This window comes from Poecilia formosa, unplaced genomic scaffold (assembly GCF_000485575.1).
Source record: "Poecilia formosa unplaced genomic scaffold, Poecilia_formosa-5.1.2 Scaffold43, whole genome shotgun sequence".
Classification (NCBI taxonomy): Eukaryota; Metazoa; Chordata; class Actinopteri; order Cyprinodontiformes; family Poeciliidae; genus Poecilia; species Poecilia formosa.
This window is the reverse complement of record NW_006799982.1, coordinates 235,530-251,846: the sequence shown is the minus strand read 5'-3', so window position 1 is coordinate 251,846 and position 16,317 is coordinate 235,530. Positions and strand designations below refer to the sequence as shown.

At 39.4% G+C, this 16,317-nt stretch overlaps 1 protein-coding gene across 2 annotated transcripts; it reads left to right on the top strand.

Annotated features, from left to right (window-relative positions):
* Positions 1-3,348: 3,348 nt before the first annotated feature.
* Positions 3,349-14,856, top strand: cd7al (cd7 antigen-like). 2 transcript variants are annotated; one of them, XM_016671300.1, is made up of 5 exons: positions 3,349-3,938; positions 4,878-5,231; positions 7,141-7,500; positions 9,595-9,716; positions 10,173-14,856. In XM_016671300.1, the coding sequence occupies exons 1-5, from the start codon at positions 3,878-3,880 to the stop codon at positions 10,380-10,382; spliced, it is 1,107 nt and encodes a 368-aa protein (XP_016526786.1). In that variant the 5' UTR covers positions 3,349-3,877; the 3' UTR covers positions 10,383-14,856. The 2 variants fall into 2 exon arrangements, with proteins under 2 accessions (XP_016526786.1, XP_007551611.1); XM_007551549.2 differs by having other exon boundaries at positions 3,359-3,938; positions 9,595-9,704.
* The last annotated feature ends 1,461 nt before the right edge of the window (positions 14,857-16,317 follow it).

The following is a 16,317-nucleotide window of genomic DNA, read 5'->3' as shown; positions in this document are numbered from 1 at the left end:
CATTTTAGTGTTGTGCACATGTTCCTCTGGCCAGATCACTTACTGCTTTGTATTTGTTTTTGTCTAGCCCATCCATATGAGCTTTTCAGCCTTAAAACCCAGTCAGCTGGCATGACAGGTCAGTTAAATCCTGTAAGTACCTGATGTTGATTATAGTGCGAGACTTTTCCATACAGCTAGACGCAAGGCTCTGTTTCATCGAAGTGATTTGTGATAATATAAAGAAGTCAACATTTTCATTTGATGTGTTAAAATCATGAAGAATGATACGGAAGTACATGCTTGCCCTGTGCTCTGATGACAACTGGCACGGTAAGTAGGAAGAAAAGCTGGGTACTTGTTGAAACTACAAAACAGCTTCTCTTAAATTCTCAAGTGATGTCATAAGTTAATAGTTATGTGGCTTTATTGCATGCTCTAGTTCAGGGGTGTCCAAAGTCGGCCACGGAGGGCCGGCATCCTGCATGTTTTAGTTCTCTCCCTAGTGGTTGTAACAACCTCCTCAACAAGTCAATGTTCTGCTTAGGCCTTCTGATGAGCCATCATTTGATGCAGGTGTGTAAAACCAGGGAGAGAACTAAACCATGCAGGATGCCGGCCCTCCAGGACCGACTTTGGACACCCCTGCTCTAGTTAATCAAGTCATGCAAATTCCACAATCTCTTGCTGTAACAGGATTTATGTCAAGCCAAGTTGCCAAATGTTGCATCAAAGTACATTTAGAAATCCTCCCTCAATCCTCTGAGAACTGTACATTACTGCAGTGAACACAAGAGGCTTTGTCTTCAGGTTAAAGTCTAAAATGAAATGGAGAAAATGGATTTCTCCCCCGGGTACATTGTGGAGTCTCTTATATGAGCCTCCTGTTTTTTTTATTATTATTATAACTTGTCCTTTTTCTGGATTGCAAGACAATGGCTTTATTGAAGGATAAGTTTGACATATAGTGGATAAAATAAACTTTTTAGTGTTTAGATTAATCAGTTTTTTTATTTGAAGAAAATTGGCTTTCAGTACAACCAATACTACTGATGGAAATGAGAAGTAAATGCATCAACGCCAGACACCACTAGATGAAGATAGTGGTTTTATCAATATATTTGAGGGCGTTGAGGTCAGAAGTACAGCATTTTTCATTTATTTTCTTCAATGCTCTTCTGTTTTTCTTGTTTTATTTATTTTTATTTTTTTGTAAGTATATATTCCCTACATGCATAAATTATCTTGTCTGTTAAAATAGAATTTCATTCTGTCCTGTACAGACCAATTGTCTTTTTGGAACTGTGGTGTTTAAATGAAATGTGACATCACTGTGTAGTATTATGATGCTCAATAAATGAAAATATTTGCATTACTTTCCTGCCATTTGTCATTCTTAATTTACAGGAATGCAGCTGAGAGCGAAAATCCTCTGGGATTCCCGTCATAGCTGCATGCTTGGCTTTTATACATGCTAGTGCCCCACCTAGCGGCCAGCGGAGATTTTACAGTGTTGAAAGAAATTTGGTGCTCAACACCAAAGGGCTTTATTACATAAATACTGAGAAGGACAACTCTTAAAATACAAAACAAATCTAAAAGCATGTTAATCAAATAAATAAGGTGTGCTGAAGCAGGGAGACGTACAAGTCAATTCAGGGGAGTATGGACTGATTAGAAAAAAAAACTGGATTGTAGCACTAATAAATGCACACATAAATGAGTGCATTCATAGGTAGTGTTAAATATAAAATGCTTGATATAGTTTATTTTAAGGGAAAAAGGATCCTTAAAATCCTTTGTGGAAAATGAACCTCATTGGTTCGTTGTCCTTAGAAATGGCTCTGTAGCCGTTTCTAGGAAGATAGAGGTCTGTGACTTTCCTTTCTCACCTGTTGTGAAATTTTAGATCGGCACGTTTCATTTCTCAGATCTTTTAGGCCATTTCAGACGGCTTCTGCTTAAGTAACTCCTTTATTCTAGTGGCCTGGCAGTATTTATACCTGGGTGTTGCCGCAGTTAATTCAAAATGTTAAAAGTAGGCAATTCATTTGGTTCAAAATGTTAGATGACTCTTTATTAACAGCAAATGTGAATAAAATTGTGAATTCGGTTGTAGCCTTTGTGAACTGAATTTAGTCAGTTCTTCAGACTGAACTTGCGCAACACAGAATCTGAAATGAGTCACGTTTCCAATACCAGAATTTGAGCTTTGTCCCCATTCTTAAAGGGGAAATGCTCTTCTAAACTTTTACTGTGAAACTGTTACATTGCATGAAAACTTTCAAACTGCCTCTGGGGTTTAACTTTTTGAAATCATGTCCATTTAAATACACAAGCAACACTGCTAAGATAAGTTGATTCAGAGAATAATGCCTTACATTATGATCAGTAAACACAAACGCTGTGTTTACTGCTGTAAATGTAAAGTAATGTATGGATTTTTATCATAATTAAGCTTTTTATTTCTCATTGCATGGAAGCAAGTCAGTCAAGTTAAGCAGCCACAGCGGTTACTAACGTAATGAGTGTGTCCTGGTCGGACAACACCATCCGTACCACAACCGTGAGATGCTTCCCCTCACAACCCTGGATCACCAGTGACCTGAAGGAATTACTAAACAAGGGAGACACTGAAATAGTGAGTAGTTTATGAAAACAACTTCAAGACAAAATTAGAGGAGAAGGATCCATCGCTGTGGAAGACATCCTGCCTGGTTTTGGGACCGAATAAAACTCATCCGTTGGTCATTAACAACAATAGACCTTTTGCCCCATTACATCCTGGAGAGACTCCTGTTGGACCACCTTTCAGGACCCCCTGCTGTTTTCTTAGCACCCTGGAGTTGGACATGTCACCATAGATTCACATCAAGAAACCCTCCAACATCTGGACTAAAGCAGGCAACACCATGAAGATCTTGTTCTTTGAGTTCTCCTATGCATTCAACAAAATTCAGCTTGATTTATTAAGCCAGAGACTCCCGAAGACACAGGTGGAGGCCTGAACAATCAATATCTTGCTGACAAAATGTGAGACTGAAGGGTTGTGTGGCTAAACTGGTCGGCACCACAGGGGGCTGTATTCTTTACTATTACTGTTCACTCGGTACACCTCAGACTTTCAGTATAAGACAGAGCCCCGTCATCAACAGAAATAAGTCAGAAGACTCTTCAGTCATCAGATGTATCAGGAAAAAAAAAAAATGCCTACAGAGATGATGGATCATCTTGACGTCAATAGTAATAAGATGAAGGAAATTATTGTAGATTTCAGGAGAAAACAACAAAAGTGCTAGTTCAACAAGAAGGAACAGAGAAGAATGTACTTCTACATATTTGTATGTTTGTGTGAGTGTAAAAGTCTTCATGCTTGGATAGATATGGAGCGAATGCACGATGATGCAACTTATCACTCAGAAACACAGCTGAAAACATCCTGTTCACAGATGGTCAGTCAGCATTGTTTCCTCTGGAATATTCAAATAATTAACACAATGGTTTTTGAAGAAGTGAAGCAACTGATGCAATTTTTAAAGAATCGTGCACAAATTTATGGGAAGATAAGTGAAATCGCTTTAAAAACCAGAAAGGCCTGATAATGTCTGATATCCCTCAACAGTTTTCTTTCCAATTTCTGACAGTCACCGGATGAGAAGACAGATTCTTGTTAAGATATCTCTTTTGACAGGAGCTATATTGTGTGTGTTAGTGTGTGTTTCCTCTTGCACAGGCCTTGAGGTTAGAAGGTGGAGCTACATTGGGTTCTTCTTGGTTTCATTTACAGTTACCCAAACTTTTGCCATATCAGTCTGAATCGTCGGCATGTAGCCTGTGTTGTCATGGTTTGCATCACTGTCTTTCTTTAGCATCGGTTTTAGTGTCGGTGGGATTGAAAATGACTGGGATCCGGCACCTGGCTTGTCTGTGGACTGTGGTCATCACTCTTGCTGGTTTTGGTAAGTTTGGTTCTGCTTTTCAAGTTCCAGGTGTACTCATTCAAGCAACTTTCTTTTTAACGTGAAAAATCATAATGTCGGCGGATTGAATATGGACGGGGTTAAAAACACTGAGGGGTTAATTTTTCTTTCTGACTTTTAAAAGTGATTCAAAATTCTTTTGATATGAAATAACAAAATGTAAGTGCATTTTTGGTAACTCCTGTAATACGCCAACACAACACAAACCTTTACTTGTAAATGAAAAAAATGTCATCCAATGTTTTTAAATTAATCGCTAAACCTTCAGATATAATACACATGATTTAATATAGAAATTTATGAAATTTGGCAAGTGTGTGGAAGTAATTGGGGGGGGGGACACACTAGAAAAACGCATGCAGATACGTATAAGCTGGAGGAAAAACAAACAGGCGCTTTAGCTCCCATTTCATTCAGATGTTGGGTTTAGCGTCGTGGGTTCGATTCCCGGCTTTCCCAAACAGACAGACGTGAGCAAGACATTTACTTTATTACTGCCTCTGGGCTCTTTGAGGGCTCACTGACCCAGAAAAAGACACAGTTGAACAGGAAATACAGATATAAAAACACATTGGTTTTATCTAGTAGGTAGCTTTTCTTGTCTTAAATGTGCTGTGCTACTAGATTGTAGAAGACACACCAAAGATAAGACATATTGTGATAAAAGTTATCACATTACCCCTCTTAAGACAAATAACTCATTTTCACATCTGGGAAAAAACTGTCAGCGTTACTTTTTTTTGTAGGAGGTTTTAACCAAATCTTTAAAAGTCATGGAAGACTACTTTTGATTCAAAACTGCAGTTCGTTTTTGTAGTAAAGCATTTTTCTTTCCCCCTTTTAAACCAGACGTTAAATACTTTGCGTCAAATAGAGAGTAAGATTTTAAATTGTGGCGCTTTTGTGTGATTTCTCAAGGTTTTTGCGGCGATGTTTCGTTCGTGGAGCGCCTGGAGGGAGAGTCGGCGGTCGTCCGCTGCGACATGAAGCCGAGGAGCCAGCCGCCCTTCGGCCTCTACCTGAGGCGCAGCTGGCTCCGTCCCGTGGACGTCCTCTTCAAGTACACCAAGAGCGACGCCACCGTCAACGAGTCCTTCAGAGGCCGAGTGAGCGTCAGCGGAGACCCGAGCGATTTCTCCGTCAATGTGACCCTCTCCCAGCTCGGGGCCGCCGACACAGACCGCTACACCTGCGAATTCATGGTGGAGAGAATTGGCGCAGAGGATGAAAAGATCCCAGGCAACACCGAAGTCTTCCTCCAAGTCAGCCCTCGTGAGTCTCTCTTTTTTTTCTTTCTTTCTTTCTCTCTCGTTTGTTCGCGCACGACTTGGAGACAGGAAGTAGTGAGGAAGTGAAACTTCCAGAGAGACCACTCGGCTTTCCTCTTCTCACAGATGGACAGTCGCAAGGGCGTACAGAGGCCTTTGAAGGGACAAGGGCTTCTGGACTTTTTATGTCTGATGATTGAACTATTCTGATCCATGAAATCTAAAACAACATGGAGTCAAACACTAAGTTAAGCAGGATAAAATAGTTCACTTTATATATTTTCCTCATCTGTTTTAACAAGAGATTTTTCCAAACAAAAACACCAAAACCCGAGAGATTTTCTGTTATTTTTTTTTTAGTTTTGTTTCCTCATAAACGATTACAAACATATCCAACCCCACTTCCAGTACGATAACCTGACTTAAACTGCTGAACTTTTGCTGTTGCTACTGGAAGACGTACATTTCTCCTCTGTCATTTTTATTTGAATAAGAGAAGAAAAAACTTTGAATATATTCTGAGTTGAATATTTGACCACCAGTGTGCATGTTGGTGCCAGTGTGCAAAAATGTCTTTGGCACACAGAGGAGCTTGTATCAGGTTTTAAGTTGTTGGTGACTGTTTAAAGTATAGATGAAATTAAAACAAAACTCTGCATTTTATATACATTTAAACAAACTAACAATATTCAGGGACATATGATGTGAGCTTTCATATTTTTTATTTCATTTCCTCATATTAGTGACCATACAAGCTCTGAAAGTGACTGATGAGTATTATTAAGACATAAATAAAGACAGTGTTCTCTTCCTCTGCAGAAACAATTAGCAAGCTGAACCTTTTGAATGTCACTTAATTGTGTCTCTTATCATTTTAGGGTTATCTCATGTAAAATGATTAAAAAAAACATGATAAAGATCTAGTAATCAATAGCAAACTGTCTGATCCTTAACATAACAGGAAACTAGAAATATTCTTCATTATTCTTCAATTGTACAAGCAGCAAAGTGAAAGGTTAATGGAAATGTGTAGATTCACACAAAGGTAATCAGATTTAACAAAACTATGATTTAAAAATGTACCAAATATGAACTCTCACTTTACTCATGTTCTGCTCCACTGGCCTTGCTTAAAAAGTCTCAATCTGGTGATTTCAGTTTCTGTCTGACACATATTGTTAGCTAATCACTTAACTTGTGTAATTAGAGCCAAAGTCATCTTAAAAGTGGACTTGTTTTGGTCTAAGTGTCAAAGAGACACTTGGTTTCTATATTTCTGTATCGAAACACTGCTCACTGGAGAGCGGTGTGCAAACTGGGACCATTTCAGTTTTCCCTGGTCGAATGCAGCATTGTTTTAAACCTGGACACATGCAGAACGTCTGCATGTGGAGCTGAAGCGCAAAACTCTAACCTCCTCCACCGCAGTGGACCATAGCGGCAGAGTAAGAGGACTCCACATTTTCACCAACGTCTGCTAATTGAAAACATTAAAGTTTCCCATTCAGTTCCTGTGACAAATAGGTTAAAGTTCAACTTGAGCGACGTTTAGCATTCAACCAGCCCCAACATGTCCATCTCTACGCCACAGAAGACATGGAGCCTCACAATAACGTCACAGTCTTACTCAAACATGCTGAAACCACACTGACCATTTCCAAGTGGGTTTAAGAGAACCAAAATTTCCACTGGGTTCTTTACTGTCCAACTATTTTCTGAAAATGTTAACGCCTCATGTTCACCTTTGACTGAAGTATGTTTCCCGAAAATGTATTGAACCGTGTTTTTGTCTGCTCTCTAAAATGTGTCACTATAAATCATTATGAGAGACATTAGACTCAGTATGATCGTCTTCTTTAAGTGATCACGTCCACGATGTCGCAGCCATTTTTAATTCCCTTTTCTCCCTGGAGATGCTCAAAGCTCCGTGGACCTGGACCTGATCCAGACCTGCTCCGGAGGTTCCGCTGTGCTTCCCTGTTTCACCCCAAATAGCGAAGGCTCGGCTGTGGAAGGTGTGGTTCTGAACAGGCAAAGGGGCCGGGCCCCCGTGGAGGTGGCCTACCACTCTCAACGGCGCCACACTTCCCTGTTCCCCACTGAGAGAGTCCTGCTGTCGTCTGCGCCCGGTCCGGGCGGCATCACCTTCAACGTGACGCTGCTGCAGCTCCAGCCTGAGGACAGCGCCCTCTACAGCTGCCAGCTGCTGCTGCGCGGCAGGCCCGGCAGCAGCACCAGTCTTAGGGGTCAAGTGTTCTTTATTTCCGTGCAAGGTGGGTGACATCACAGGCTGAGCCGTGACCGAATATCTGCAGGCTCCGTTCTCAGCATGTCAGGACGCTTCCGGCTTCAACTAACACACCTCTTCATTTTACCAAATGCTCTCAAATGCGTCCACTGCCTCACCTCAGCTCCTTCCACTTGTTTTATTTGTGCAGCCTGGCTGAAAATATGTGAAGTCAAGAACACAAATTGGAAACAAACACATTGTACATCAGCTTCGTGCTTAACCTTGGTTAAGGAAACGCCCCAGCAAAAATGAATTATCACAAAAAAGAACATGAATTAACATGTATATATGCATTTTTTTTTATTTCCAGGAATGTGACAGAAACCCTACAGCAACTAAATTTGTTTTGTTGTCCTTGCTCTCTTTATGCTTCCAATTTGTTCTTGACAAGGAATTCCTAACACTATTTCTGGTGACAGGATTTTGGCTGTGGAAACGTTGAAATTTTGAATTTGGGTAAAACTGTGGTCCTATCATCTCCATCTGGACGTTTGCACATCAAAAGTAAAGAACAAATTTTGCTCAGTGAGCCCAGTTCATCAGCAGTGTGCATGTGGAAGCACAGCAGGACCGCATGTTTCATTACCGCTTATAACGTTTCTACGTTTTCAACAAACTAATAACAGGAAACTTGAAGTGTTTTCTGTTGAAACCACTTGTTTGAAGTTTCTAAGATCGTCTTGGCAACTAGCTGCCAATTGTTTTTCTGTTTTCTTATGAAGCAGATCATTTGGTCCCATGAAAAAATAAAAAAATAAATTAAAAAAAAAAACAAGTATAAAGGATTTTTGTCAACAACATCTTTTAAGCTAATAAGGCTCTTTGTGACCTTTCATGTGTAAAACCTGCATATTAATCTAAAAACACCCGGACTTATTCTAAAAAAAAAAAACAAAAAAAAAAACAAACTTAAGTAACGACTTCTCAAACCACAATGTCTGTCTCATGAAAACATTTGACCATGACTATAAATATCTGGAAATAATGTCTCATTTGCTCAACAGGAAATATGCCCACAATGAGACTGCAGTCAAGCTAACAGTTTATCTGAGTTTTTCATGAGTTACTTAATGCAAATCACTAAACACAGGGGTGGCTGTAAATATTGGTAAGTTGAATCGTGTCAGAATAATAATATTTAATAAGAACAATCAATATGCAATTTCAATTTTTGCATTAAAATAATGAAACGGAATAGCTGAAATGAATTTTCAGACAGTATCAGTTCTTCAGATTCATTAGATCTATTTTCCTTATTAGTTTAGGAACCGTTCACTTTCTTCACATCAAGTTCCATAAATAGCAACATTCGACTGAAGATTCTTAATTTTTTTGCTATTTAAAAACCCAAAACCAGAAATAAAACTGTGGTCCATTGAAATATTTTCTTGAGCAGATGTTTAGCAAAATTATATAAATAGTCTTGTTTAAAATTTTTTTTTATCAGGTTGTGTAATGTTTGTGGCTCTAAACGAGTTTAACTTACCTGGACTGATGGGGAAAAAATGTCTCTTTGCAGATTATAGATATTTTGTTTTAATGCAACTTCAACCTCGTGGTTCTAAAAGGCTGAAATGTGCAAAAGCTCAGGGGGTGTGAATACTTTTACAAGGCGATGTAAATGTTTTCAGAGTTGCTTCTTTTTTTGGGGGGGGGGACAAAGAATAAATATATAGAAATCTTCCGTTATATTTTCATTCAGTCAGCTGACAGGTATTAGAATCCGGTTGTAGAAAAACATTCATACAGTCGTTCCTGTTGTGTTTTTTTTTTTTATCTCCTACTACCAGGTGAGCGTCTCTTGATAACATGTGGGTTTCTATGAACGGTTTTGCTCTTAATCTTTTCATCTTCATTAATGCTCCTGCTCTCAACAATGGCTGCTTTCGCCTCTGTCAAATATGAAAAGACATCCAAACTGCAGCCCGAGTAGGAAGGAAATCTGTGGTTTCTGCTTCTCGGCCGTCATAGATGGGCTGTTTTTGCGCTCCTTTTGTTATCGCGTGTTGTTTATCTCAAAACCATCACTTCTATTTATCGTCATTCTGTGTGTGTGTGTGTGTGTGTGTTTCTGCAGGCGATAGGTGCGGCTGCTCCAGCTACCCCACGCTGCTCTACGCCTTGTCAGGAGCCGTGGGCGTCCTCTTCCTCCTCCTGCTCCTCGTTGGATGCGTGGCGGCGTGGAAAGTGAGTGGTCGTGTAGGTTTTGTTCTGCTTCTTTGACACCGCGCTCAAACGGGGAGGGGGCCCTACTACAATCAGCACCTGCAAGCCGAGAGCGTGCCAGAGGAGTTCCTCTCCAGCTCGCCACAAAAACCGCAGCGGTTTCATAAGTTTTGCTGCAAGTTGTCAGCATGTTTTTCTTAAAGTTTAGCACCAACAGAAATGTAAATGCAGTCATTAGTTTCGAAATATTACGTGATTCTTGGGGTTACTAAAATGAAAAAAAAAAAAAAGTAAAAGAAAAAGAGTATGTTTCCCAACTTTTGCTGTGGGATTTAAGGGAGTTTCGGGGCCAACATCAAAAGACGCCGTCTGGTCTGAGAATGACAAACTTTGATTTTGACACAGGAAATCGAGATGACATATTTACAGATTTCGCTCAGCTCACTGATTTTTTTTTTTTTCTTCCTGTCTTGTCTCGATGGTGTTCAGGGTAAAACCCGCCAGGGTGCCAAGTCACGCTCTCAGGCGCCCATCTACGAGGAGATGATCGGGGTGCAGTCTCCCAGCCGAAAGCTGCCCGCTCACCGACTGGAGGAAGTCGAATCCACCGAGTACAAAAACTGCTCGTTGAAAAGGGCCAGCCCTGGGAACCATTATGAGAGCCCGAGTGGGGCTCTCTTTCCCAGGAGGGATTTCTGAGAAATGACATGTTAGATCAGAATAGGATGACCCAAAACTTTCTGAAATTTGCAGAACTCTTTCACATCTGTCTATAGATTATCAGAAGATATATTTTTGTGGCCTTTCAAAGAAGAAAAAAAAAGCACAATTCCCCTTGCAGACTTCTTCTGTTTTTGCCGCATTTGAATGTTTCAGAACATCAAACAACAAAATGCAAATTAATTGGCCCTTTTTTCTTAAAATGTGAATTTGTCCTTATCGACCACATATTTTGGAAAGTTTCACATGACCTCATTACGGCTACACATTTAGAATCAAGAAATCATTTAAAGAGCACCTGTCCAACAACAGGAAGGGAGGCCTAATGATCTCAAAAAGCAAACACAGCAGTGGCGAAGAAATGTTAAAAACAGACAAGAAGCAAAGTGCAAAGGTCACAAAGTCATTTCTAAGGCGTTGGAGAAATGTCCACAAATGAGTGAAACAACAGCGGCCAGCCTACAGAAACGACTCCAGGGCCTCATGACAACTGACCCAGAAGGTGGCAAAAGAGCGTAGAACAACATCTAAACTGCCTCGGTAAATCTGGAAAAATATTCTGTGGAGACAAAAGTAGAACGTTTTTCTTGTAACATTTGGAATAAAACTAATGCGCCATTTCAGGAAATAAACCCAAAAAACGTCACTCACTCACTCACTCACTCACTCAGGGTGCTGTGGTGGCGCGGTGGTAAAGCACAACCCACATATGGAGGCCTTGGTCCTCAATGCAGACGTCACAGGTACAAGTCTCAGCCTGATGATCTTTGCCTTATCGTGACGCAGCTTCCTGTCTAACCACTCCTAAATAAAGGCTGTTTAAAAAAAAACAAAAAAAACATCACACCCTCAAACAAGCATGGTCTGAGTCTGGAGATGATTTCTTCTGTAGGAGCTGGATGACCCAGTGCAGTTGATGGAAGAATAAATTCAGTTTCTGATCTTATGACAGAACAGCAACTCCTTTAGCTGATCCTGTTTGGGTTAAGCAGCAAGATGCCAGTCCTGCACTGAATGCCTAAAAATACCCAAAAAACTTGAAAGGTTTTGGACTGGCCTAGTCAAAGTCTACTCTTGAATCTAATTGGGATGATAGGGAATGACCCACAACAGGCTGTTTCTGTGGCCGAATTATAATATCGCTCCTAAGAATAGCTGGCAGAGTGATGTAAAAAGACTCGTTGCCAGTTATTGTAAATATTTCATGTTTGCGAGTCAAGTTTTATATTTAGGGGATAATTACTTTTTCCCACTTAATATTGAATGAAATTACTGTTGGACAACTATATATACCTATATATATTTTTTATCTAGTCAGTTTATCTTTTGATGATGTCAAACATTTACAGGTAACAAAAATCTGGAAAGGGGGGCAAATATTTTTTTATTGGACTGTATATATGAAACAACTCTGTCATTCCTTCATATAGTTTTTTTTCCCCTTGTATTTCATTAAAAGTGTTGAAACAAAAAGTTCAAACTTGTGGGATTTCATTTTCATTTGTCGTCACACCTTCACACCTAGAAACGTTTGGTGACCTGAGGGGGGGTGAAGCTGGTGTCCAGCCGGACCAGTTTAGTTCAGTTCAGTTACGCACAACTCCTATAAAATTGCAATAATCTTGGAACTGCAATTTTATTACCAGTAAAAACAAATCTTATCTAAACAAAAGATGTTAGGTACAACACAAAGTATTTAAAGCAAATATGACCACATCACATACGGAGTGACTTTAACTCAAAAGTTGACTGGTGCAAGAAAATCTCTGAATCTGCTTAATTATTTATTAAAAGTAGTTATTATATATGACAAGTGATTTTAAAGAAAGGGTGACCCAAATCCTGCTATTGCTGAAAATTGACAAAAATATTTTGTACCTTTTTTTAAATAAACAAATTACAGATACAGTTCCTAAAAATATATATATATAAAATTTGGTCCACATGACAGAAAATGTGGAACACCACTGACTGAAGACATTTACCAATAAGAACAGAACAAACCTAAAAATGGTCAAAAAAAATTCTACACCACTGTGATATACACTTTTTTTTTTTTTTTAAAGAAAAGGACAAGACAACGAGTAACAGACGAGAAAATGTGTATTTTATTAATATAGTCTGAAAGAAGCTCCATAATTCATGGAAACATTGTTTTTTTTCCAATGCATGTTTTCAACAATCACATTCTATGAGGAGAAAAAAAGAACATTAAAAGCCACAACTTTGCATTAAATGTACAGACATTTTTCCGTAATGTTTTTTTTTTGTTTTGTTTTTTTTTTCCCCCCCCAAAGTGAAGAGAAAGGCAAAGGCAAAGTCCCCACATCCCACCCTGACCCTCCCACCTGTCCCTAAAAAACAGACAGCCTTAAAAGTCATGGGCTTTTTTCAGTACAACCCACAGTGCTTTAGCAGAAAGATAAGCGCTCATTGGTTAAGGATTACACAGCATGACGACGCAATGTAACGTTTTGCTTAAACATTAGATAAAGACGGGGTTTTTGGGGTGGGGGCGGAGATGAAAGACACGAGAAAAACAAAAACAAAACAAAAAAACAATAACCCCAAAACATCAAACCCCGAAGCCCAGAGTCTTGGTTGACCATCACCTGCAGTACATCTGCAGGTGATTGGACTAGTCCCTCCCACTTGTGCATAGATCAGAATCCTTTTACAACCAGCTTCATCCCTCCACTTAAAAACCACCTGTTACATGGGAGGAAACGTCATCTTAGTCACAGGAACAAACATGCTCTACAACAGACAGGAGAGATTATTAAAAGAAAAAGAAGGGGGGAAAAAATGGCTTGCACCATGCTCCCAAAAAAAAAAAAAACCGGATGGAAAATAAAAGGACATGAAAGAAAAAGAAAAATCTATTTTGTAATAAAAAAAAAACAAAAACAAAAAAACTGATCATTGTTCCAATGTAAAGCAATTTCTACTTGGATTTCACATGTAAAGCGCTCCACTTTTCGCAAAAAAAAAAAAAAAAAAATTGATTCTCAGTCTTATTTGGTAAACATTTAATTTCTAAAAAAAACTTTTTTTTTTCTTTTGTGGTTTGAACTAATAAAACTTTAGTGATTGCTTGGAGTAGAATAGTTGTCAGTTCCTTTAGTTTTTCACCACACTACCATTAAAACGCAGAACTGATGAGGTTTTGGATCTGGAACCCTGGCCTTCCTGAGACAAAAAAAATCCACGTCTTTTTTTGTTTTTGTTTTTTTTTTTTTTGTTTTTTTCTAACAAGTGTGCAAGAAAGTGAGCGAACTGTGTCGCGGTATTACAGGAAACATCAAATCACAACTCAATACACGTACAGAGAGATAGTCACCAAAAAAAAAAAGAGAACTTAAAACCATTTTCTTTTTTTTTCTTTTTTTTTAAAATACGACACAAACACTGATCGATCCCAGAGTTTTGAAGTAGCGTCAAACCTTCGTTCGGCAAGATTTTCATGTCCGTATTTGATGGAAGATTAGCTTCGTCCTTTTGAAGAACATTCCTGTTGTAGAGTCCTGTTTTCTTGAGCTTCAGACAAAATGACATGCTTGTAAACGACAGGTGGCTTTTTGCAAAAACAAAGAAAAGATAGGCACCTCTGAAATGAGTCGTAACAAACTCGCCTCCCATGCTTTTATCCCTTTACATTTCTCCGACAAGTTCACTTCTGGATTACTAGTCCTTCTACAGCTATCTATGGCCACAGTTAGCTTGTTTCCTTCTTCCTTTTTTTTTTAAAATCTCCATTTTTTTTTTAAAAGGTTTTATAATTTTTTTTTTGAACATTTTCCTTTTTGTGTTTTTTGCTACATTTTCTTTACGTAACTGAAACGAAATGGTGCAATACTCCATGATAATCCTCAAATGGGATTATCTCACAATAAAAGCCACTATAAGGTAGATAATTCTTTTTACAGATAGAACGGGGGAGGAGCAAAAAAGATAAAAAATAAAAGTCCTTGAGTAAACATGTACACGTGAATTGTCGCCATCGCCCCTTTGCCCTTAGACGCGTTTACCTACGATTAGCCGAGCAAGGGGTAGAAGACACTCAGTGCAACATTAGAAGATAATCAGAATGAATTAGACCAAAGAAAACAAAAAACAAGACATAACAGAGTTGAACATAACAGCAGGCCATGTGCCGAGTACACAGTTTTTAGAGCACACATTCATACAAACATCTGAGATGAGTTTTCTTTCTTTTCCAAATCTGTAACCTAATGCAATACATATCTGATATTCTCTACACAAAAAAAAAAGCCCATATATGTACCTGTCAGCTGGACAGAAAAAAAATTAAAAATTACTGACTTCACATTGTTATTGGCGTTCCATGATTCAAGTATTTCGTTAAATAACTTTTTTTTGTGGTTTTGATATGTCTGCGATTTAACAACAGGGTAAAATATGTAAATTAGCAGGTGCTTCGGGTCGGGCTTTTTAAAAAAACGTACGCAAATCACGCGCACACACACACACACACACACACACACACACACACACAAAGCGTGCTGTGGTACGCCTCCAAAACCAGAACGTGCATATCTAACGTCGCTTTCAATCAATCAAGTATCAGCTTCCGCTCGACCCCAAACCCTTTCCTTTCTATCCCTTATTTGCAGGGAAAATACATATTGCTCTTTATCGGCTGTAATAAACCAGGACCTTTCAGGGGGACAACAAAAGTCTCAGAGTTTATGATTCAAGAAGTTTGAAGAGGTGATACCACATGTTGGAATATATATTTATATATATGTGTGTGTGTGTGTGTATGTATGCATACAGTTGCGGTTCTTGCATGTATGGTCTTGCCCCCTTCTTCCGTTGCCTCCCAGGAAATGATCCGAGTCCTGCCTGTCCTCAGCACCAACAGGGAACGCCCGCTCAACACGCAACGGAAAGGGCAACAGAAAACCTGCTAAGGAGACAACTGATGGATTTAGACGACTTCATCCGGTCCTCAGACGCCCCGTTTCTATCGCTGCCCTGGGCAGCTGCCCACATCGAAAACCGCCACTGTGTACATGAACGTGAATACATTAGTTGTGGTATCTAGAGAGCTGTGGAAAGGAGACGCTCTCGGTGCTGGTGCAGCATGGGAAAAGCCCCGTCGCTGTCGGGGTTCTCCGGTCAGTACGGGACGCAGGGAGCTTGGATCAAGGCAGTTACAGAAACAGGCAATAGTGATTTTTGCTTGTGTGCTGCAGGACTCCAAGTCCTGAAAGGTAGCCTTTTCTCTCGTTTCTTAATTTCAAATCATTTTTAAGAGATTTTTTTTTGTTTGTTTGTTATTTTCTTAAGACTGTACCTCTTGAAGTGTGCCTCTCTCTTCCTGCAGCTGCAGAGGAAAAGAGAGCGAGGCTGAGGCCTGAAGCCGTCTGTGTGTGAGTGTGTGTGCGTGTGTGTGTGTATGTGTGGAAATGTACAGTTCAGCGGGGGCCCCGCTTTGAGCGGGACACAAACACAAACACGAGATAAATACAGCATCCACAAAACGGCGCCCCGGCCGCTGCGTCCACCCCTTCAGGATGGCGGCGGTGGAGGCTGGCGACCCGGATACGTTTCAGCTAGAAGTGCAGAGCTTTAAACATATCATAGATTTTCTTCTTTTTTTTTAAATTTTTTTTTAAACCATTTAGATTTTTTAAGCATTTTTTAAAGATTTTTATGTCAAACTTCATAAAAATGACGTTAAAATGCGATTTTTTTCATTTTTGGTTTTTAAAAAAATATGTACCCGGGATTACCCATCATCAACTGTGCACTGTAGCAAACTGGAGCCCCTAAACTGAGTAAAGATTTTTCTCCTTAGCATGGGGCCTTCCCCGAAAATAAAAACCAACATACGAAAAAAAAAGAAAAAGAAAAAAAGACACATTTAAAAACTAAACAAACGTCTCAG